The sequence below is a fragment of the Labrus mixtus genome, chromosome 13 (genome assembly GCF_963584025.1).
Source record: "Labrus mixtus chromosome 13, fLabMix1.1, whole genome shotgun sequence".
NCBI classification, from domain to species: Eukaryota; Metazoa; Chordata; class Actinopteri; order Labriformes; family Labridae; genus Labrus; species Labrus mixtus.
The window spans coordinates 14,130,137-14,155,674 of NC_083624.1; the positions used below are offsets into that span (position 1 = coordinate 14,130,137).

General features: G+C 40.7%; 1 protein-coding gene across 5 annotated transcripts in view; it reads right to left on the minus strand.

Moving 5' to 3' along the window:
- Positions 1–372: 372 nt before the first annotated feature.
- The window catches only part of hdac4 (histone deacetylase 4), a 132,078-nt gene continuing 106,912 nt past the window's right edge, over positions 373–25,538 (minus strand). For all 5 annotated transcript variants that reach the window (XM_061053817.1, XM_061053818.1, XM_061053816.1 and 2 more), the window contains 7 exons: positions 24,387–24,506; positions 24,192–24,289; positions 17,200–17,318; positions 16,355–16,488; positions 8,009–8,093; positions 7,716–7,857; positions 373–5,759 (listed from right to left, as the gene is read on the minus strand). In XM_061053817.1, coding sequence (XP_060909800.1) covers positions 5,720–5,759; positions 7,716–7,857; positions 8,009–8,093; positions 16,355–16,488; positions 17,200–17,318; positions 24,192–24,289; positions 24,387–24,506 — 738 coding nt within the window. In that variant the 3' untranslated portion in view covers positions 373–5,719. The remainder of the gene's footprint in view (positions 5,760–7,715; positions 7,858–8,008; positions 8,094–16,354; positions 16,489–17,199; positions 17,319–24,191; positions 24,290–24,386; positions 24,507–25,538) is intronic.

Genomic DNA, 25,538 nt, shown 5'->3' on the forward strand with positions numbered 1-25,538 from the left:
GGCGGGGTTACACCCTGGACTGGTAGCCAGTCAATCACAGGGCTGACATATAGAGACAGACAACCATCCACACCATAGACTCACATTCACACCTACGGGAAATTTAGAATCAACAATTAACCTAACGAGCATGTCTTTGGACTGTGGGAAGAAACCGGGGTACCTGGAGAGAGCCCACACATGCACGGGGAGAACATGTAAACTCTACACACAGAGAGGCTCAGATGGGGATTCAAACCAGGAATTTCCTTGCTGTGAGGCAACAGCGCTAACCACTGCACCACCGAGCAGCCCTACCTTAAACCAGTGGTTCTGCAGCCCCCAAATCAAAACCAGCAACTAACATTCTCAACATAATGAACAGACATTGCAGTTTTTCCAAAACAATACTTTATATTGTAGATGTCAAAGACAACATGTTAGAGCAAAGGTTCCCCAGAAAAATGAACTATTTCTGTAACAATGGTGGAACAAGTCAAAAACATAACCAATAAAAAAAAAAAAAGAATATGCATTTTATACATATATGTAAACCTAGAACTGTTTGATTTGAACCACAGTGGTCATAGCATTAACTGGCTTATTTTTTTCAAAAGTGGAATGGACAACTGTAGCAACGACCAGGCGTCTAGATGGAGCCCTTTGATAAGTCCAGATGTGACAGTGAAGAAAAAAAGTTTTCCAAACAGTCCACGAGGTCACATCTTGCCTGGTGTGAAGAGAAACGTTTGTCCATTCTGTTGTCGCAGTTTACGAAGCGTCCCCCTAAAACAACCTTTCTACATAAATACATAAAATATATTGTCTGTGTTACAAGCCCTAGAAATGTATTTCACATCACTGTAAAAATTCAACCTCCAGGTTTGATGATGTCATAGCCTACAGGTAGAAGAACAACATGAAAGCCCCCAGCAGAGACAAAAAAAAAAAGCAGAAAAAGAGAGAAGACAGTTTGGATACAGTAAAAATAACTAACGTCCTTCAGTGCTTGATCCCTTGTGCTGTTTGTGGTATGGGACAGACAGACAGACAGGTAGGCAGTACATGCGGACACAGATCATGCAGAGAAAAAAGAGGAATGGAGTGGAGTCAGACCAGGCCACCTACATAAACAGACAGTTCTCGGACCTGGCTGGAACGAACTCTGAGAGCTCAAACAAAGAGATATGCCCTCTGCTAATAAATGGAAATTATAACTTAATGGAATATTTTTTTGTTGCTGGACATTGTGTTAAGACTAACAGTGAAGACAGACAGCCAGAGGAGTCAGACAGTGCTATTGTTGGCTGCTTTTGAGAAACCAAAGCAGTCCGAAGTTGAAGCCCCATGACTGGCACGGCTTTGCAAAGGGTTCTGGGAATGTTCTGGGCTCGGTTACTGAAAAGCATCTCATCAAGTGTGTTTACATGCACAGAAAATATCAGCGTATCCAAGTAAAGGTAAGAGTCAGGATAGCCTGACTGTATACATGTTCATATTTCCAACCGCAAATACCTCTGTATGCCTGGAAACAGATCTTTTGAAAAGTACAGAACATACAGGAGAACGTGCCCACTTTGTAGGTGTGTGATGAAATGGGAATGGGAATGAGAAAAATATCTAACTACCACATGGCTAAACCAAAGAGAGACCGATAATAGATTATGCTAAACATTGCCCTTTTATCAAAGGTTAGACCTTCATTATCTCTCTAAAGTTTACTTTATGGCATATCATTTTACTGAAAGCACCAAATTCACATCCACACCTTCCATTCTTCCTGTGAATTTGCTACGTGGCAGGTGATCCAAGCATGAATTTGAACTCTGACCATGTGTAAAAGCCATGGAAAATAATGTAATGAATGATCCAGGGACATGTGACATTAGAAGAGCATCTGCAGTGTCACTCTGCAAGTGAAGGCCAGATACAATATAACTCCAGTTAGGAACTTTGGGCTTGTGTTGATCTTGGCGCCCCCTGTGGACAAAGTGGCCCCTTTTATTTTTGCTGATTTTCTCATGTACATGTGTAATGTTTTTTTTTTTTAACAAAAAGATATCCTCCTGCTTTCTTGTAACAGTCAAATAAATCCATTATCGAGAGTCTTTGCTGTGGAAAATGTAATATAAATTGTCTGTTTCAGCAGGTAGCTGTTACTGGTCTTGTCTGACACCTACCCTGTGGCAGCAGTTTCAGGCATTAAAAAACAATTTTATAGAAATAATCAAAGTTGTTGCTGATTGAGAATGCATGTAAAGGTCATTGAGAGATCTCATTATCAACTTTAGTCTATTTCAAAACCACCTAAAAGCTCCTCACAGGAGTTTTAAGTCAAAATGAAAAAAACAACGACTTTAAAAGTCTGATTAAGATTTTCAGCACATGACACTGTAATCTTTCTTTTCTTCTCACGTATGATTGATAAAGAATATGTCACTCATGCCAGATATGTATTAATGATATTGAGTGTTGATACCTGTCTCCTCCTGGATACAGGGCAGTCTTACTAAAAACAGGCCACCATGAAGCCCAGAGGCAGCTCTTAGTTGATGAAGGATATTACAAATGTGAGCTGGATTTATTGAAGGAATGTTGATTTTCATTAAAACTAAGAACATTTGGCTAGATAAGGAAATAAGTGATGATCCTGTGAAATCATGAGCAGGGCCAATATGAGTGATTTAATATAGGGCAATGTTTCTATTCAAATCTACCCCTCCCCTTTTTGTTGCTTTAGGAGAATGAACTTCCATACCCTGAAAGGAAAAACAATGGATCTCCACTTTGGTTGTATTTGAGCCTTACATTTCTTACAATTTTAAATGTGTCTGCTTAAATGCGTGTTTTCCCTCAACAAAATCTAATAACTTGTCAAAAATAAAAAGTCTGGAATGTATAAATGCACACATGAATAAATGAGTCTGAGCGGAGAACAATGGCACACCTACAGTAACAGTGTTATGATAATGGGGATAAAATCCAAAAGCCAGCCATCAGTGTTGAAGAGAAAAAGACAGCCATTGAAATGCTACTGTACACGTAACTAACTCGAACCAAGAACAGCGCACGGTGCCTTCAGTGACACCCTAACAAGTGAAGACTGTATGTAAGACCCATGAAAAGTATCAATATCAACTTCAAAAACAAGATCATAATATCTCATTATGTATAGATATATATATAATATACTCATTTCTTTTCATATATAAATCTACTATGAACATACAGTAAATACACAAATGTCCATCAATATACAAAGTAAAAACATTGGCATCCCAACCCTCCCACACTAACCCTGAACCCAGAAAACAAAGGGATGTATTGTTCACTAAAAACTGAATTTGAGCCCTCACCTGTGGTGAAGTATGTCAGCTTTACAAAGTAACAGAAGAGGGCAATGTGGAGAAAAACAACACATTTCAAATGTACAAATAGAAGTCACCGGAGTCCACCGACACAGCGACAGAATGAGAGAAAAAGGAATGAACAAGAGAAGAGTAGTCATTGACAAAAGTGTGGCAGGAATACTCTGGAGACTGTCCTATATACAGTAAACAACAGTAAACATCCTGACACTCTGCTCGCTGTTTACTGAAAAAGACATGACGTATGATACATCAATGCGGGAGAAGGTAGTTGCCCAGGGGACAATCTCAAGTTGGAAGGATGGTATCAGAGAGGAGATTAAAATCAGCATTTTGTGACTGTTCTGTCATGTGTGCTCATATTTAAATGTACTTCTCAAGTCCTCTTAAATATTACTTTTATAACTGATTTGAAGAGGAATCAGACTCGTCATGTCGGTACAAAAGCTGAATGTGCTATTAAAACTTCCAAGGATAACCAGACATGGGTTTATTCCAACGGCAGTATGACTTTGTCAGGAGCAAAGGATGATTAAAAATGAACAATAACTATAAAAATATGTGTATACTCTTGAATATTTATAAAGGGCAGCTTGTGCTCCACTGTTTGAGAACAGATGTGCACACACCTGCCCCGCAGCACCTTACATTTGGGCAGCAGATGTGCTTAACAAGAGGCTAAAGATGTTAAAACAGCTGCGAGAGACTGTGCGGCCCTGGAACACCCCTCTGGAAAATCCCAGGTGGTATGGTCATCGTTACCACGGAGACACAGTTGTCCTTAAGAGAGGGGCTGGTTCAACAAATTGGCCCATATGTGGTTCATTTCTGTCTATGCCTCATTACTCTGCAAAACAAGATACTGATTCCCACAGAGACATTCAGTGGTCGGACTGAAACTTTTTACTGATTTAATTACAACATATAGTGACAATAGGAGTCTAGTTATCAGTCCTGTAGTTTTAGTAAAATGTGTGCTTCTGTACTCTGCACCTAAGGAAAGCTGATGACTATTTAATCAGGCCTTTAGTCAAGGTGGGGCATGTGGATGCAATGTTTGCAACCCGAACCCCTGGCCCGAACCCTGTCAGCTGTGTTACCTTTTGTTTGAAATATTGAGGTGCGCTGGTTTACCATATGACTTTTTAAACAATATTTCGTCTAGTGTCCTGTAGTTATTTGTGTAGATCTGTAATGGCAGGAAGGTTTGGACCGGGTTCACACAGACTCTCTAAAACAAACTGCAGCAATGCTTTAAAATGTGTGAGCTGACCCTTTGTTGCTAGTGCAGTTTGTATGCTGATGAAAGCACATTATCTAAACCCTGCTGTTATGGTAAAGATATGTGTTTTATAACCAAATGTTCAAGTGTGCTGTAAAGACTTGATTCACAAAGTTGCAAGACTTTTTTTTGCATAAAAATTGCAAAAAATGTCCAACTTTTAACTTCCTTTTAAAACGAACCACCTCTTGTGTCAGGGCACTACCTTCTAAAGTGAGAGAATTAAAAATGAGTGTGAAAAGGAAAGATGGAGGTACAGGGAGAGACAGAGAGTTATAGGTAAACATGCCAAGGTCCTCCAGTGTATGTGCCAACAACATGCAGGCATTGGATGTCTTGCCAGGGTAGAAATGTTTTAGGAGTTGGGGAGAAGAGGCCTCGTTCCCAAACCTGTTTTTTTTTTTTAAGGCAAAGCTCTTTAAAAAAAAGAGTTCAACAGAATCCACCAGGTTTGAAAAAAAAAAGGCACAAACACTCAGTCTTTCACTGTCAATCATTTTAGGATCAGAACACCCGATCATCTGTCTCTTCAGTTATCTTCAACAATGCTTGAAAACTGCAAGATATACAATCCCTTAGTCACGTTCATCAGGATGTCTCAAAAAAGCAGAAAAAAAGTAATCCGTAGTGCAGAGTCACAATCACATTAGCTCTGGTGCTTTTTGATGAACGTGAAAGCACAGACAGAACAGGCTAACAAGAAATAAAGGTGAATACAGATAGTCTGTGTATCATTCCCACTGGCTTTGAAAAACTACATATCGTCTATTGTTTGAAAAGCACTGGCACTCAAGGCTGTCACTGATGAATGGTCGAGTCAGTCCTCTTCTACGGGAGTTGTCAAAGAAACACATTGAACTTGATCAGTCTGTGCACCGCTGATCAGTGAGTGTATCTTCAGTGTTCCATTTCCATTGTGCGTCACTTTAGTCAGCTTGAGCTGCCTGATCTCACCCCACAGCAAGATGCCAGCTTGGTTTGGCAGGGTGAGACTTTCTGCAGGGGTGTCATTGAAATTGACACTAAGTGGATGAGGACACTGTCAGAATGAAGACGCGTCTGAGAGGTCAGAGGCTCGGGGATGTTTCTTTTACATGGTAGCATCCTCTTCCATTGGCTCCTCTTCAGCCCTAGAGAAAAGATCATACCTATGTTGTTAGATTATTCATTTACAGTACCATGGATGTATCATTTAGGTACTGTGCATGCTTAGACAAAGAAAGAGATAACATACAAGTAGAGAAACCTAAGGGGAACTGTCAAAGCCAACTAGGCCTCGAGAGGGCGGACATTTTATTTCTAAAAAGTCTTATGATAAGTTCTTGTTTTTTCCAATTCATAGTTTGACAATCAACATATATACAAAATATTTCTGAGGAAATAAAGCCTTCTTTCATTTAAGAGTTAAACGAAAGAAGCCTAATTGTCAACCTATCAGAATTTTTCTCCATCTGCTGTTGCTAGGCAAAAAATAAAACTATAAATTAGAGACAGATATTTGTAATTCAACGAGAGTATAATTTCTAATGACAGTAAACTAGATCAATCCCATCTTCCCTCTAAATGGGTGAGGTTTTGTAAAATTGGGAATGTTCTGCTCAGGGGTCACACAGGTCACAAGCTTGATTACAGTTTGTCAGACTAGGGAGCCAGCGAGCCTTTTCCTATGATGGAAGCTGAATGTAACATTACAGTCAGAGGGCCAACGTTTAAGAGTCACCTGCCTGCTCCTGACAGACACCATCGTTGGCCATGTGTACCAAATGATTGTTGATGTGTCATGGAACAAAATGTCTAGGCCATTTACGGCTGGATATTTAGCATGACTGATGATGCTAGGCAGGTGGCAGGGCTCCAGAGCCCCTTGTTGAAGAACGTGCACTCCACATGGAGCTGATCAGACTGCAGTGCGCAACGCTGAAGGATAAATTCAAGTCTGTTGGTTTGGAAACATGTTATCATTTTATAATGCCTACTACTAAAATACCTGAAGATGACTTCGGTCTTTGCATCAAAGACACTCTGTGTGTTTGTGACAACTTATTCATGTGAGCAGGTTTTATCTGTAATGAACCTTAAAGAGTGCAAACTGCTGTGGCCTGACACACACAGATCTAAAGTCTCTCTCTCTCTATCTAGTAATGCACTGATCCCAAGGCAGGTAGAATAACCTGTGTCAAAGTTTCTATAACCTTGAACAGCAATATTAAAACATAATATAAACAAAAACAAAACAGAATTATTGATGTTTTCTTCTGTAATGTGGTACATTTAAATATTTCCATGTGCCAACATGCAGTTTGCAATGACAGAGTTAACCCCTCTGCTTAATGTACTTTAACATTTTATACATTAACATGCAGTTTTCTATACAAGTACCTTTTTTTTTTTAAATCATACATTAGCCTTTATATCTATGTGTTGAGTTATAGTGATGTCTGCAAAATTAGTCCGGCCCACTTGAGGTCTTATTTCAACAAATTCCGGCCCCCGACCCAATAGGACTTTGACACCCCTGCTCTACACCTTATTCTTGATTAAAAATCATTCACATTATATGAAAGTTATGGAGAGCGATAAAAAGGTGACCTTATGGCGTTAAAGGCGACGCAATTAAAAATTTGGGTGTACCTAAATTTTGTGCTGGTGCACCTAAAAAAAAGAAGTTAGGCGCACCAGTGCAACCAATTCAAAAGTTAGTCTGGAGCCCTGGGTGGTGGTTTTTTAACACTAAAACTTACTGCAAATGAAAGGTCTTTTTTCAGTGGGCTAATTGCTGATGATTCTTTGTTTTGTGTCATTTAGAAAAAAAAAAAAGAAAAAAAACGCCCCTTGAACTCCACGGTTAGATACCGTTAAAATAGCATGTGCGCTGGGAAGCTGATCACTTCAAGGAGTCCTGTTTTCACTGTGAGACTGACGGATGATCAAGAGAGGTTTCAGCAGAGTCTTACCAATCTCCCGTTCTATGTCATGGTGACAAATCTTATTAGGGTTGTTCTCAGAGAGTTGAACTATTCCTTTAATTGTTTTCTTCAAGTTTCGGCAATTCTTGAAAGATACCACAAACAGACAAAAGCCTGTACCTCTTTCCAATGTGCTTGTTGGCAACAGACAGTGAGGCCATAGCGGAGACGGTCTCAGCTTCCTCTACGTCACGCTGGAGGGCTTCACTCAACGAGCAACCAAGTGTGGAGGCGGAGCGTTGCAGTGAGCGCCAATATTTACCTACAAAAGGAAAGAAAAAACAGAACTAAGTAGAGTCTTGATAGAAATGTTTCTATGCAGATTAGGCCATGGGCCATCAAAATATCATTGAGTTTTGTTCATCACATAGATGTGTATGCATGCTGTGTTTGAGTTTGTCTAAACTTTTTACCTTGGACTTCAATTACTTTCTCCATCGAGTGGACAGCGTTGGCATTGGGTCTCTGCTGCAGCACCTCATCAGGTATGGGGTCCAACTGGAACAAAGAGAAAATAACATCACAACACTTTTCCTGCTTCACTTTTCTACCCAAAGAGAAAACACATGTAACACAATGCACTCCCACGAGCTGCATCTTTAAGATTATTTAAGACACTTGTGCTTAAATGTAACTGCTGTTTGGCAGGCATGGGGCATTGGCACAGAACCTATGCCTACTGGGAACAGCCGCTAAGTGCATTAACTGTTGCATGCCATTTTTTAATAAAGTGGGTAGGAATGGATATGTATTTCTATGTGACTGACAGGTGTTCAAGAACGCAGCTTCAAAACATGGCAGAAAGACCACTTGAACTAATGCGGTTCCCTCCTGGTTTAAAGGATCACTTTTGAATGTGGACCACATCCCAGAGTTGAATCATTCCAAGAGGTGGGGAACAAGCTGGAGCTGCTGACACAAAAGAAAATAATTCTGCAGATGCAAACCTCCTCCCACTCACCGACAGCTTTGCTACTCTTTGACACAAAATACAATATGCGCTTTGTACTGGGACACATAGTAGTATACACAGATGCACATGAAAACTGCTTGCTAACACAAACGCACATACACACACACACTCCAAAACATAGCCATACACACACACACACACACACCTTCCTCGGGGAGCTCAGCTAAGCCTATGAAACGGTCCAAGCCACAACTCAGAGGAAACAGGGCTATTCCCTGACGAGCCTTCCCAACCCGGAATGATTCAATTTCCCCCTTGGCCGACTGCACATAGGACAATTTCTCATCCCATTTTGTCAAACAGACTCATTCAGCTCTACATTCCTACACAGTAGACATGCATCCCTTAGCTGCAAAATCTAAACCCCAGTGGAATAAAGGACCGACTGAGAAACATGTAAAGAGAAAAAAGAAAAAGGTTTGGCTGGAGATTTGAGAGGAGGATGCCAGAGCAAAGGGGGGAAAAAATCATTGTCGGTCGGCCTTGCTTAGCCAAGGCTAGAAGTTTTCTTTTAATTAAAACAAATAGAGTGTGGGAGGGGTCCACGGGGGCCGAGGGAAGAGGCAGTCTAGGGAGAGGGATACTTTAATCCTGCTGTGGCACGACAGGCTACATCATGCACACTGTGATGGACAGAGGTGTGTTTGCAAAGACATTTATAAACAGAGAGTTTGTCCATGAATAATTAACATTGGGTTACTTTCTGTTTGGCTGACATTCTCATCCAGAGTTACTTACACAGGAGAGGAGGCTTAATTTCCTTACACTGCTGGAAATACTCGCCAGGCAACTTGAAGATTCTGTTATGTAACTTTGCTTCATTACCTCAAGAGTCCAAAAGACTATCCATGTAATCACTCAAAATAACCTTTTTGTATTCACAGTGCAACGGCTTAGAACACAAGATATATGCTGCCCCAACAAAAAGGTCTGCCTTGCTAAAAACATTGGAATGTAACACAACAAGATGTCAGATCATTGAATGTAGAATGACATTCAAGATGGTTTTCAGAAGACTCCCTCTGCTTGTCTTTTTCTGTTATTCTGAAGTCTGAAATATGACAAAGTACTTGCCTTGTATAGTGAAATCTGTTATTTAGTAAAAGTTTTAAAATTCTCAGAAGCCTCTGGCAAAAAGAGGCAAGGTCTGTGTTGGTTTGCTATCCAAAAGTGTTTCCTTTGAATCCAAACGTTTTCCTTGTTGCTGAGCTGAAGGACGTGGGCGGGACATGTCCTTAAAGATCACAGAACTCTAAAGGCCAATTTCAATCAGAGTGAGTCAAGAGCAAATCTTGCAGAATGTCCGGATCGTCATTTATATTTAATTGCATCGTGGAAATTCTTTTTTTTGACCTATTCTGTGTGATTGCCTAATAAAGACACAAAAGTAACATCATACAACACACCCACACAAACACAGCCCCTTGAGTATTTTAATGCTAGACTTCAACTGTGGGGGAGACAGAAGTACTTATTTATCCCTCCCATCCCAAATATGTCACTCCAGGGACCCCAAACTATTAATTTTACTTCTCAATCCTTCTGGCTACAGCTGCCAACTCTTTCGCCATAACCATAGCCAATCCCTGCTCAGCGCTGCCCAGCCCTTTCTAACACAGCTCCCTGTCAGAGCAGGGTCAGGGGTTCTCTGGGGTTTCCTGGGGTTCACCTCAGAGCAGGGTTGGACGGGGGCAGCCTGTCAACTTGACTGACAGCTGGGCCTCACGCTTATAAACTTTAATGGCTCTTGTCAGGGTGCTCCAGGGGCCCCCACCTGGCAGGTATGGCAAACACAGAAACACGCACACGCTCGCACGCACGCTCGCACGCACGCACACACAGACAGGCTTGCAAGTGCACATCAACCATTGCGACATTTCTGTTTATTTAAGTTTGCGGTCCTGGCTGCGCCTGAACTTCTGCGTTTCTGTACCATCAGATGTGCTTCAGTCTTAAAGAGATAAAGTTTGTTAGGTAGGGATGGTCTGATGATTTGCTGTGACCATGTGGATGGATTTTTGATTCTCTATGTGTCACAGGGTGTCCCAGGGTCCCGGCCAAAAAAACTGACACACCATGGAAAGCTATGATCCGAGAGCGAGGAATGTGCCCCGGTAAAAACATTCCTGAGGGAGTCTGAAACCAAAACAGTGGAAAGACAAGGAAATCCACTTGTTCAGCAAAAAAAAAAAAAGTGCACAAGGCATCCATTGTTTACTGTTGTGTCCATGTGCAGATGCTGGCGGTCACTAAAACTGGCTGATTATGTTATGCTAACTGAACAAGTTAATGATGTTCACTGTGCAAAGCATGCAACCTTTTCAGAACAGGGTGTAAGTTTGCCTTGTAGTTGGAGGTGGTTGCAAATAGACAGACCCGAGGGGGGACAGGTGAAGTCGAGCGTCTTACTGTAACTGGAGTATAAACATACCAAATAACCTCATTTACAGCTGCTAACAATTAGCATATTAGCCTGTTGTTTATCATATAATTGCTAACAACCATGCTCTGTAGTGGGCCAACATCTGTTTGCGAGCAATCTTCAATTAGTCCCAAGTTCAGAGTTGACTAGTGTAGTCACAAATGCATCATTCATGAACTATTTAACCAAAAAGACTTCACCGTTACGTTCTACACTGGTGGGAGTGAATTAAACGAACCAGCAAAGTCCATTCAGCTATTTTCCTCCCTCTCTTTTCCCCAGCTAATCATAGCTGCTTTCAAAAGAAATGTAATGCTCATTATAGCAAAGCTTGTCTTAACCAGTGAATAAAAACACAGATACATTACTCACACTAGCGAGCAGTAAAATACTGGAAGTAAAAGCTTGACAGGAGGTGAAGAAGATAAAGGGAACATCTTTAGGATGGTTTGACTTCCAAAATCTGTCTTTTTAGACCAACACAAAAAAGAGTAGTAACACACCAAAGAAAAGCAGGTATGAGTGATTTCTTTAAAATGTATATTTATATTTACAGAATATAAGATCTGTAGGATTTTTTATAACTCTGTTGTTACAAACCGGTAGAATAAACAGTAAGACTTGTTTCCATATGCAATCATTGGACATGTACTGTCTTGTTACATTTACAGTGTACTATTGTTGGATGGTTTTGGTGACGTTTTGGGCTTTGGATACTTCCAGACAATACAAAGCTTCAGGCAGTTTGAAGCTTCGTAAACAAAAGCACAGCTGACCAGCTAATCCAGCTGTGGTCCCTCGTCTGAGCCTACTCACTCGCTCCATTCACATTCAGCCAAAACACATGCATAACCAAAATAATTCATCCAGAAATAACCCACTCAGTGGTCAGGTTTTAACCAGTGCAACATTAATCTGACAATAGACTACTTTTTGTCCAGATTTTTTCCTTGTTGCCCAACCTAACTTTAAGTTAGAGAAGTTACAGAGCATTTGATTTTAATTTTATTAAGTCTTCAACTTCTTTGTCTCCTTTCAAGCGATATACTGTAAGAAGCTGTTGCTGGACTTCTTGGGCCAAAGAAAAAAAACGAAGAACTGCAAAACGCCAGGCCTTTTATCTAGCTCTCAATCCCTCACTGACGTTCTCCAGCCACATTCCAGGTCCATTACAGAGTCCTTTGCTGAGATTCTGATAAAAACACTTGCTTCCTGACGTTTTGATCTGATCAGGGACATTTTTGCCTCTCTTTTTTTCTTTGCTATCAGTTATCAAAGCTCAACACAACTGAATGATCTCTCTTTGTTCAAACAGCTGACATCCCTTGATGCCAAAAAGAAAATTGTTGGAAGTCATGAGAACTCTACGTCTATACTTAACAGTGAAGAGCATCTAAGTTTGTGTTGTTCATGGTTTTATCAAGGATATCTTTTGCTAATGAGGCCTCCTGTTCAACTCAGGCTCCTGTCATGTTGCCTTTTAATGCGTCTTTGCGAGGGTTTTAAGAGGAGAAGCTTTAACTTTTCAAGTAACATTATGAGAGACTGATTTCTTGCAAAAAAAAAAAAGAAGAGAATCCTGCTTAGTTGCCTTTCGAGACTTTGGACTTAGTTATTGTACTATCTAAAGCTCTTTTAAAACAACAGTTTATCCGCTCCACTTCAAATGATTTCTGCATTTCCTTTTATTATCTGATCCCTAGTCACAGCCTAACCCTGCTGGAAGAGGTGTGAGGGTAACCATTCTCAGATGTTAGACAGCGATGGGGCCCCGAGCGAGAGGCTGTGAAGAGTCTCCTGCAGGGTTGAGGCAATTGACGCTACCTGCCTCCTGCCTATTTTGAAATTTTCAGCTCCCACTGGCACCCATCCACTGACCTCCTCCAAACTCCTGCTGAGGCCGGTGCTCTGAAGGCTGCTGAAACCTAAGAAGCAAACCCCCTGATCCAATTCAGTATTTTTGCAGCAGGGTGGTGTTGTTGTGAGGAACGAGAGCGTCCTTCAAACTCAGAGTCATGGGTCCAAACTGTGTGATAGCCAAAAGCATCCGCCCTGCTGAAGTGTCCTTGAATTCCTGAATTCTTACCAGCTGTATCGGCAGTTACAGAAGACACCTTTGAGTCATGGGCACAGTGTATGCTAGCAAAGTTTTATTATTAAGTTAAGCCTGTAGTTTCCCACTTTTGAAGAACTTTCCTCCAAAGGATCTGTTGTTTCCTGATCTGTGGACACATAGAAGTGCTGTCCTCTGAAGACAACACATTAACTTGTTTCTCAGTGCTTCAACAACAGTATACATCTGTGTATTCATTATCATGTCCCTGTACGGATCATCCGTCTGCGTTGTTCAATGTCTACACATTCCACGACGATGGGCTAGTTGGTCGCAGTTTTATTAATGTGATCCTGTGTTATTGTTCTGTTTGTTCTGCTCGGACTCCAACATCCACATGGAACAAAGCCATGTGGGTTGTTTTATGATTCCAAGAACTCATTTATGGCTCATGCTGTCTGCAGGGCTGGAATGAGAGGCTGCGGGATGAACTGTTACGACTGTCAACAAAACTCATACAGATTCAGAGATCAACAATGAAGCATCAACCTTTTCAGTAATTCTTTTCAAAACAAGATGAGCTAAAGACTGGATTATAATTATTATTTTTCACTGGATAAATGTGACTGATCATAAGAATTGTTTTATATGATCTCAATAACACTAACTTCTGAAGCTGTGCTACCTCTTTTGAACACTGATACTTGCCGTACTTAAATGAAAACAACGGCAACACAAAACTAACCTTCACATGTTTTATGTCAATCACAACATTGCTACACTTTGTTAAAATGATTTCATGCAGTCAGCAACTAGTCCCCCTACATGCTCTGTAAGGTTCTGTATCACATGCTAACTGTGGAGACATTTATTAAAATAACTGTCTCATGAGCCTGAAGATAATGGCTTTAGCAGGTGCAGTGGCCATTCCAATGGCAACCACCACCTACAGTAGAGTTTCCTTGTGGCTACTTCTGCAGCAACGCTTGAGGGTGGTAATCATTTCTTAAATAAACTAAGTACATGACAGAGTGTCAGTCTGGATATTTATTCACAACGTGTGCTTACTTACTTGATGTATTTGGTTTTGTTAGTTCAGTCCCAGTTTTTATTTAGCTCGTAACGCTTGAATAAATCACAGTTGGTAGAACTCCTCCACAATGCTCAATCTTTGTCTGTTAGATTTGCATTTATCAATGCATTGAAATTAATTAACTGTACTGAATATAAACTTGATCTTCCTCCCATGTTGTGTACACATTTCTGGGACACAAAAAGGTATCTTGTGCAATCAGAAGTAGACAGCTCAGATATGTTAGTGAATGTGGACAAAGCACACTGAGGATACAAACATATCCAACAACTCAAGCTGCAGCAAGACGTCACAACATGTGAAACATAAAACCTTAAAGTGAGGAACCAAACAACATCAACAACAACCATCTCAGTTCTCTCTGTCAAATAGGGTGTGAACGATTCAGCAACAGATTATGAGTTCACTTAAGAGACACACTCCAGACATGAACTTCAATCTGTTTGAGTTGGCTCGATACACAGCCCAGAGAAACAGGATCTGGATGAAACACTCCTGAGCAACGGTCACACAAGTTTGCTTTTGCTAATTTTCCTACAAAAACACAACAAGTCACACCCTGTTCTCTTCCCGTAAAGCTCTACAATCTCAGTTCTCTATCAAAATTCAGTAGTCCCTTAAAATACAAAAGCACTGCGATATCTTGGATGCATAATCTAGGAGGAGAAAATGAGACTGAGCAGCGCGTCCAAAAAAGCACTCCATGCTCTCCATTAGGTGGAAGAAAAGAGTGGGCGGCCGTTGAGGAGTTGCTATTCTGCTGTGCGCCATGAATCACAGAGTACCGATGTTTATTCAGTCCCACGACCCAACCTACACACTCCCACAATTAACCTTCTGCCTGGAAGTCCTCTGCCTCTGACGTGCTTGTGCGTGTGAGTGAGTGTGAAGTTGACCTCGTCTCTCTGAGCGGTAGAAAGCAATTAAAAAAAACAGAAGAAAGAGGGTTTTGCCACGGATAAAATAGTACCGTACAAGGTGAAAGATTGGCCTGTATTCTTAATATGATGTATCAATGTAACAAGGCTACAGACCTCATACTGTAGTTCTGCAGCTTTACTGTGTTTGTAAGCACTGACATTTTAGTGCTCCATGCCAAAACAAATGGATATAATCATGGACCAGGAAGGTGAAAAGGCCTGACATATAATCAAATAATCAGGGCAAAAGGTGTCCAGGCATCTAAGCTTCAGGAGACATAAGACAAAGTTGTTAAAATCTTGTGCTAAATCATTTTTAGACTGTAATTAAGGAAAATTCCTGCATTTAACTGAGAAATAAAAATGTCAGAGAAAGTCAACTGCAACTGCATATGTATATATACATATATACTGTACTTATATTATTATACTAGTCTATATTATATAACACTTCATTATATTACACTATATTCATATTGCACTATATTATATTATATTATACTACATTATATTATATAACTGCACTCTGCATTACTGTGGTACAACACTGCCTCTCTTCTCTACTGTTTTACATTACTTGCTGCTATTTATCATACCAAGTCACTTTAATCATCACTTGTCACTTTATCTTGTCATTCTCTGCAAATACTGTCTCAATTCTCAATTCCCCCCAGTTAACTTCATCATTCATTTTGTACTGTATATACCCCCTGTTTTTATTTTTATTTTTATTTTTATTTTTATTTATCTTATCTATTCTGTTTAATGTGTATTTTGAGCTTTCTTGTCTGTGCTGCTGTAACGCCCGAATTTCCCCTCTGGGGATCAATAAAGTTTTATCCAGAACATTTCATGCTGACAAGCTAAATACCTAAGACAGTCCTCATCTGTATGAAGTCTAAAATGTGCATGTCTACGCAATTAAGCATATATTATGTTCTTACAAAGCTTTTAATGGATTAATTTAAAATAAACAGGCTTTTAAATCACATGGACTTCGTACACCATATTGCTGACATAATGCATTAAATAAAGAAAAAATTGAAACATCTATATACGAAACCATAATATGACAAGTTTTACAGCTTGGATGAACTAGATTACATTTTCTAAATGGGGTATTTGTGGTATCTGCTATGACCCTCAGTGCATATTTAATCCCACTCTAGCCATAGATTAAATCCATGATTCAAAATGTATCGTTGAATCCAGGTGCCCTGCTCAAGGTAATTTTGAAAGTTATTTACGAGGATATTTTGGCGGTAATTTATCCCTCCTCCTGCAGGCTCTCATCTTACCTCATTGCCGAGCAGAGCGGAGACGCAGGCTTCAGAGGCATCGCATATGGCAGTGAGGTCGTGACCCCCCTCCAGGGCAAGCACCAACCGACCGCCTGCCAGAGCCATCAGCTGCCGAGTCAGGTAGCCAAAGCCTGGACACACAGGAAATGACAGCAGAGAGAGGGCAGGGAGAAAAAGAATGAGATGGGAGGAAGTATGGTGTTCAAGCTCTAACTTCCTTTTTGGATATTGATCAAAGAAAAAGAGGCAGAAAAAGGGGGTTTGAGCATGCATTAGAGAAGGGATGACTGCATCAGAGAGAGAAAGAGAGGAAGAGAGTGCACTCTGGATTTACTTGGGGCTAAAAAATAAGCCCTAATATGAGCCAGGTTTAATTTCAATAAATGCAGCTTTGCATTTAAGCTTGGTCACAGTCTTTGATCTTTTTCTGTCAGAAGAGGGAAGTTTGAATGCGTTCAGCTATACTTTTTCTCCCCTAAATTCTAACCATATCCCCTCATCCTGCAATCCTCTCCAAACCACCCATAGCACCCCCTTTTACAAGCAGGACCCCTACTCTTATTTGAGATCAGCAGGCTGGTTTAAGAAAAGCTCTTCGCTGGCACGCCAAGTTCTTGATCTGAATACACAAGTGAATACACAAATACACAGAGGCACAAAGTATACACAAAAAGTGTGTTTGGTGTGTCTGTGTGCCTGCCAGTCTTTCCTGCTCTCAAAAATTGTATTGTATTGCATAGGAGAAAAACACAAATGACTTGTGTGCGACTGTGAGATGCATGCATTCTTTTTTTGATAAATTGTATCTCTGGTTTAAGTTGGTAGCTGTGGCCTGCACTTACATTTAGCTTTCAGTTTGTATCCTCCCAGAGGTGAAGCATGTCCGTCAACTGCATCAAAGCCTGAAGATACCAGAACAACGTCTGGGGCAAACTCATTGGCGATAGGCATGACCACCGTCCTAGAGTAACCAGAGGGAGAAAATAACGACAACAAAATAATGTATGAATGGTTAAGTTAAAAGTTAAAGAAGCAGCCTATCTCTGAAAAGAAGAACTGTGCCATTACACTGGAGGAAAGGTCAACATTAAGATGTACGCAGATTCAGCAAATGTCCATGCCATGTTAAACAAAAATAATGTGAAATTCAAAACCATACAGTATATAGTCTGAAATAAAAGAGGTCCAAGAACTGAAGCACTTCATCCACTATCGCATGTGTAGTTGACAAACTTTAGAATTTAAGTCCCATATTCAGATAAACAACAGGTAAGCTGGGTTTATAATAACCAAGAAATTCTATGGTTTTCAACAGACAATCTAAACATATAATGAACTCTGTCACCTCAGAAAGCTAGAAGACAACTAATGAGGAGTTCATGGGACTGAACTAAACTAAAATATGTTTATAGCTAACAAATAAATAATTTTCCTGATTACAAAGTTCATTGTAAAGAAAAGGCAGTCTAAATTGAAAGTTTGAGGCACTCTGATGCAGCATTACAATCCTTTGTAAAGTAAAGAAACAAGAAAAATGTATACTGCATCAGAGTGCCTCTGACTTTCAGATTGCCTTTTCTTCACAATGAACTTTGTTTGTAATAAATTCAGGACTGTCATTTATTTATTAGCTATTTGACCTCAGTCCCCTATGCTTGAAGAGCACCTGATTCTTCTAAATTTTTGGACCCAGTGCAGCACTCGCTTCAACCTTTATGAACCTTCTATAAAATGTGTTCTTCCTTTAAGAGGACTTTGGTATTTGGTGTTACCAGCCTGAGATGCTGCCACACTTTTGGTTGTGTATGAGTTTCACTTCTTTCATGGCCTTTTTTTTGTAATGAGTTAGTGTAAACATTCTGTGTGTGGCAGAGGAAATGTCCATATACTCCTTTGAAGTAAAGTTTGGAAGTTTGAAAATTTGGAGGAAGCACCACACTATAACATCCTTTGCATTAAGCATTGTTTCAGTAGGAAACTGGAAGTATTTTCGAATGGTCGTGCATCCAGCCCTCATTTCCCCCTGAGACTGGAAAGTTCTGTATTTCTAAGTGGCATGCTCAGCAGTTGTGACATAAGGCCTGCCTGTCGGCGGCAGTGAGGACGAGGAGCCCGGGCCGGCTCGAGCTGGGGCGGACTGGTAGTCTGCTAGTCTGGTAAACAAAACTCGGTATGTCTGTAAATGTTTTTATTACTACATTTCTACTGCTGTATTGTATATTTTGGAGAAACTATAACGATCGAATTTCCCTCTGGGATTAATAAAGTATTTCTGATTCTGAAATCGCGGACCTTAGTGGGAGTGGCCTGCAGTGCTGTGCATTCTGGGATTTGGTGTCTTTCATCCACATGAGCCAAAAAGACACTTTCTGCCTTTTCTCAGCCAAGAAGGCACCAACTTCAAAATGTATTTCACATTTCTACTACATAAATGACCCAATGTCAATAAAGATTCATGTTTCAACGGGTGAAGTATCCCTTTAAGTAAAAAGGAGAAATAAAAAGACAACTTAAGATTGCATGTGTGTATGTTTTTGAAATATGAACACTGAATGGGTGTGGTGAATGAGGGCTGTTTGTTTACAACCTCCATCTAACACACAGCTGGCAGGGAGGGAGTTCTTGTGCGCATTGTGTCATACATCCATAAATCTAATCAACAGCGGGGTACTGTGCTATGATTCACTGCAAGTTGTGGCTGGAAAATCCAGTCCAGTTTTATATGGTGACCCCGTTTGATAAAAACAACATGAAGTGTAGGCATGTAGCACCTACAGAGTTTGGCACAAGAACATTGGACCACATAAAACTGGACTATTCTGAATTTATAAGCTTCACTTATTTGTTCAAGTACTGAACCCAACTTTTTATTTGAAAAAAATATTCAAGTCATAAACAATGGAATTTCTATATTGCTTAAAAACACAATGATTCAACAGTTAATTTCCTAACTTCTCTGTATTTTTAAGGATAGCTGTAAATAAGGCATCAGTTATACAGAATACGGACTAGTCTTTTATACTGGGGTTGGCACACTAGAGGCTCAGCTGTATAAAAGTATGTGTCAAAGTTTTCTGGTTAATATGATTTAGGATGGGACTTCCCAGATAGCAAAACAATGGTTTCCTCTGACTAGCTCAGTTTCTGTAGGGGGGGTCTTGGATATATGGGCAAACAGTGTTTTTGTGAGGGCTGCAAGTGACGAAGTACCACAGGGTTCTGTCATAGGTCCTCTGTACTTTGCTGACCTCAGGAACACAGTGCTGGTTTGCTGGCTGCGGGCAAGCAGCGTGCCCTGAACTCCGGAGGCCAACAGTTTTTCCATCTCATGTTCACCACCAAATTATAACCCTTAACTGTGCACACCACACCCCCCACCACAACACCACACTCATACGTACACACAGCTGTCTGAGGGAGAGGCGGGAGGTAGTATTAGAAACTTTTGGGAGTCCCAGACAGCAAGGATGCACTGATTGTGTGCGTCACTGTGTGCTAGCATGCATCTGGCAACATTTCAGAGGAAAACATCATGTAAGAAGACTATGGAGAAGGATGGAAAAACAAGCTTAAGTAAGAGAGATAAAGACACAGCGATACATTTAAGAGGGCAAGGCCTTCACAAGAGGCTTTGGTGAGAAAAAAAGAAATGCTTTTTTATCAAATGGCATTCAACAAAAGAAACAACATTTTTGGAAACCAATAAGGATTTTGTAAAAATATGGTAAATGTATCAAGTTTGTCATTTCTTTGTATTTTTCAGGCTTTGTTTAAAACTTTTCCTACCAAACAAAAACTAACATTCACCCACAGGTTTGGTTCATCAACATTTTGGACATATACTGTAAGACCCCACACTAAAGGGTGTAGGCCAGAGGCCTGCATATGGGCTGACACAGTGCATTGAGAAACATTGACTGCAGAGGAACCTACTGAGGGGTCCCATGCCCCCCTCCTCAAGCCCTTAACGCAGACCGCTTCAGCTCTGGTCATTATGATAAAAAATGCTCACGTCAACAGTTCCAGCCCCCATCCCCTTCAATTTTATCCAGAGATTTAAGGGATAAAACCCCTTAGCAATCAATTAGCAGACTGGCACAAAGGGAAACCAGTGGTTTGGGGATGACCAATTATCCTTGAATCAGAGGCTTCGTATGTGGAGATGAAAAAGCCTTTCTGTTAATTGATGGAGGGGAGAGTTTACGACGCTGTGAGCTACAGGACATCCTGCATGAAGACGTTGCAATCCTAACCACTGCTGCCTGTCTCACGGCTACATTTAAGTGTGAGGGGAATCATTGGGGTAAGCACCAGTTGAAAAGTTGTTTAGCAATGTTTGATTTACCTAGCAACAGGTGCACATGTAAAAAGTTAAGTATCAGCCGAGGAACGCTGGGTGTGGGCTTGTGATTGTTTGATTGAAAAAGTGGGAATCGAGTGTGATTGTTAAAATCCATTCATTTAGTTCTGTGGAATTTTACAACTTATTTGTTCGTATTATATTAAGCCTCAGAGTTATTCCTGGGTTTGCATAATAAGGGGAATGGCTGAGTTGACCGATAGGTGAGTGAGTTGTACCTGTTTGCCAAGAGGCTTAAGGCCTGCCTCAAATACACCTTTGTGCTTGCAACTAGATTGATCGACAATAAGGTTGAGACAGGATTTCCCACATGGTGACCGCCATTTTTGGGATTCAGAATGCCTCTTCAGAAACCAATGGATGATGTCACAGAAACTACGTCCATGTTTTATACAGTGTATGGACACGGCACATGAATAATTGTTCTCCCTGATAAATCACAACACCATATCCTCCTATGCCCATCAAACCCTCCACACATAGACTGTATTCTATAGACTTCTATCCTCACTAAGCTAAGCCTCACAAAAAAGGCCCTGTTTCCCTTTTCTTTTACTCGGACTAATTACCCCTCTTTTGATCCTGATGAGCACACTGCGTTTTTGGCAATTATCTTCCAACATGATTTCAAGAGTACACAAATGTACTCAGGTTAATTCAGTAGTAGATCTTGGCATGGCTGTGATTTTCTGAGCCAAGGAAAACTTCCTCTCTGGGGACTACTCATCTTTGTGTAATTACTCTGGCCCATAATTTCGGCTTTTCCACATCTTGATTATGCCTTCTAATCCAGTGTACTCAAGGTTTCAAACATGGAGGGAAGAAATGTGGCATTGGTGGTGGACCACAGGCTGTATATATGGGATTTACTGGTAATATTTCAAAGTAAATATCAGATTTAAAATTGAAGTTCCAAAAGTTTGTTTTGTGTATATGCAATACAATAAACTAGGGATCTTTGCAAAACAGTTTATTTTTCTGACACAGATATAACCTGATAAGGTCTTTGAAGGGTTTATAGAAATAAAGACGATTAAATCTGCCAATATCTAGCAAAAATAACTTCAAATAGCAGATTATTCCTGCGCTTTTATTTATAATTCTTGATAGGCAAGGGAATCTATGAGCCAGGAGTAATTACCGTTCAGCATCACCAGTGCATTTTGGTGCAGGTGACTAAGGTAAGGCCCCTTTAAGAAGAAAACACAAACTCTGTCCTTAGCAGGGAGCAGTGTTTATCAAACCAGTCAACAAATGGTTAAACTGCTGAGCTCAAGGCTTTCCTCCTCCGTTCATAAAAAAAGAAGGGGAGAGCTGGAGAGGAGAGAGAGAATAAGAGCGAAAAACTCACACACGCACACTTACACTTCAAAGCCCTGTCATCTGGCGCTGCGGAAAGCTGGTTTGAATTAACTTTAATTCTCCTCCTCTCTCGTCTTTCCAAGTTCATGGCAGAAGAGGGAGTGAAAGAAGGAGGGGAGAGAGAGAGCTAGAGAAAGAGAGAGAGAGACGGTGCCTCTGGTTTTCATTAGGGCCAATTTTCTTATCTTTTTTCTGTGTGCTTTCTAGAGACTAAGATTTGATCCCCTGCAAATGCAACGTGGCACAGGCCAGCAGAGGAATGGGAAGGTGCCGACTGCAAGGCACGCATCCCTTCCCGAAGACTGAGCAGAAAGGACCACAACACACAGATAATCAATGATGCTGAAAGCCAAAGAGAGAGAGAGACTGTGTGTATCAGGTGTCTATGAACATGTATCTGGAGGTGGTTGTTAATGGTAGTCAAGCTGATGTAAAAAATGCAGGTGTAAGCAATTTTTTGGTCTGCTTCTCCCTGTTTTTGTAGATATTCATGCACCATCATGTATGTTTCGGCCAAAGCATGTTGCACCTCTGTGTGTATATGTGTGGTAAATGCTTATGTGTGTGTGTAGTTAATCTATGAGCTGTGAGACAGGTCTGCTGTTGTCCTGTGGGACCTATGAATTTTGCAATGCTGCTACAGCCTCAGGGGATTAATGGCGCCAAGGTCTGAGGTGATACCCACCCAAACCTCTGGTTTGCCTTCACTTTTTATCTTTAGATCTGTTCCATAATGCCAAGAACTCTGATTTAATAGCATACAATTACATAAACAGAACACACAAACACACTACAACCCTCTCCACATGCATGTTCACTCATATGGATGCATGCTCTCCTGAACAAACATACATGCACCCAAACGACTGTATAATAAAGTGGTTTCTTGTTTTTGCACAGTGCAATTTGAATTTGTATTTGCTGGTTTAACTGTAGCATGGTGCAATACTGATTAGATTAAATGTGTACCGATCAGCTCGATTACAGAGGAAATATCTTCATCAATGTCTTAAAAAGAATAAAAGGGGAACTTAACCAGGTTCAACATGTCAATTTTATGAATGTTACATTTTTAAATGCTAGAGTAATGCCCAAAGAAGATAGACTGAGTTTGTTTTTATACCAGATAACTGCAAACTAATGGAAACTTGGGAAGGCCAATCTTCAACACCGACCTAAGTCTATATCACTTGAATAAATTGTTGAAAAAATTGCGGGAAATAATCCAAATTGTAAAAATATATATTTTTTGTCTGTGTTTTGGTCTTTTCTTGTATCCTTCAGTCATACCTTAACAGAAAACCCTGAATTACAGAATGTAAGAGCTTGACCAGAAATTGATTTTAACAGGGGAAAAAGTGAGAGAGTTTGGACCTCTCGCTTTTTCATGGTTAATACTCTGGTTGATACAATCAGTGTATCCTTGTTGATTCTATTCTTATGTTACTATAATCAGAGAAAGGTAGTTTTACAAATGTGTGTGAGGCTTACTGTGCTATTTTAGTGATGCATCACAAAAACTGTCTGTAGGATGATATCCATAGACTGTCAACAGTGCATAACCATACAAGCATAGAAAGAGGAGGATAAGATGGGAAAAACAAACTCCAGAGAAGTATGGTTAAAACGCAGGGGTCTGGGGTGCATTAATGGGAAAAGGTGTGCTTCCGGGGGTTTGCGTGCCAGAAGCTGCCAAAGGACAGTGGCCTGTCAGTTTGATGGGTTTGGCCCAGGCCAGATGGACACACGGACTCAAATGTGAGTTCATCTTCAAAGAGCACTGGAACCAATCCAGACCTGCTCCTCACCAGCTGTGTGATCCAAATATGTGTGTGAGACATGTTCATGTCCGTGGTGAGTCCATGCCTATACACTTGTAGGTCTTTCAAGCTGTGTGTGTCTGGGCAACAGGTTAAAAATAGCCAGATAAAGTGCACCTAATTGGAATCAGGCATGGCATGAGGAGTAGCTCCCTACCTAGTGAACAGCCCCCAATAGATCACTGTCGACCTCTGCACTGCCTTTCCTCCAAGACACTTTCCAATGAAACCTACAGTCCAACCATTCAAACATAAATGAACTATAAAGAAGCAGGTGTTATCACTGTCTTACCTGAATGCAGCCAGGTACTCTGCATCACCCATGGGTGGCTCCAGTCCTCCAGTAAAGGCCATGTTCACATTGAATCCTACACCTGCTCCAGTGCCCACCTACAACACACACAAAGACACACACCTAGGTTACTTTATCTGCAGACATTAAGATGAATAGATAAGCATGTAGGAAGAGAGATCAACTACTGCCAACCTCATCAGGAGCTCCACTGCCAGGAAAGAAGTTCCCATCGTCATAGCGATGCAGTGACAGGTAGAGGACACTGGGGTCGCTGTAGAAGGCCTGCTGGGTGCCATTTCCGTGGTGAACGTCCTAGAAACATGACAAAGGTTAGGGAGACTGAACATTACACACACAGTGTAACAAAAGTCGAGTCTAGTCAACCAAAAGACATCAGATGATTTTGGAAGAAAGACCAGCTGAATGATGCTGAGAAACTGCAATACTTCCAGACACTCAAATCTGTCTCTCAGCTGTACTCTGCTTTGATGACAAAAAGGGATGGTTAGCAGGATTCAATAAAGCATTGAACTTCAATTGTTGCTCACATTTGTCAACAACACGACATCAATTAAATGACCTCATTGTCTGTGTCCCAAGAATGCTTTAATACACTCATCCTAAAAATGTCCCTGTCGGCTGGAGGCTGAGTGGCATGACAATGAGCTCGCTGGCTGCACTAAATGTCCCCCTGTGACAGACAGAGAGGAAATGAAAAGGCCCTTCAAAGGCTTTAAGGAATGGCCATGACCAGTCCAGTGCTCCTAGACATGGACCAGGCTTTGTCATACCTTCTTATAGATTACTGTCTCGCTTTTGAAAAAAGGACAGTGTCTGACCTGAATAGCCAATATTTGAAGCCCTATTATTCATCTCAAAACCAGAGCAGTGTACAGGTCCAGTCTGTTGCTTTGTTTTTAATAGTCTGAACTTGTGTGACCTTACAGAAACATACATGTATTCTTGGGTTTGAATATGTTTTCTTTTACACATTATCCTGCCTACCCTGTTCTTCACTCCTCACATTGCAAAAACAGAGAGCAGAAGGGACAACACACGGTTGATTTTAAATTCTCATAGCACCTGATTGTCTTTTATCCTTACCGCCAGAAAATGTAAAGGCCCTAAAGGTCATGAGATGCCTTGTGCACAGTGTTACTTAAAGACATATTGGTATGGAAGTCACCAAGTCCAGCTGTTATTTTTTGGAGGAACAAAGTTGGTATGTGATTTACTATTTGTTGGAGTTATTTCCATCAGTATAATACCTGAAGAGACAATGACATTCCCCATGGGGGATCTTTATTCATTTATTCTTTGCATTACTTCCTATTTATATTCTGG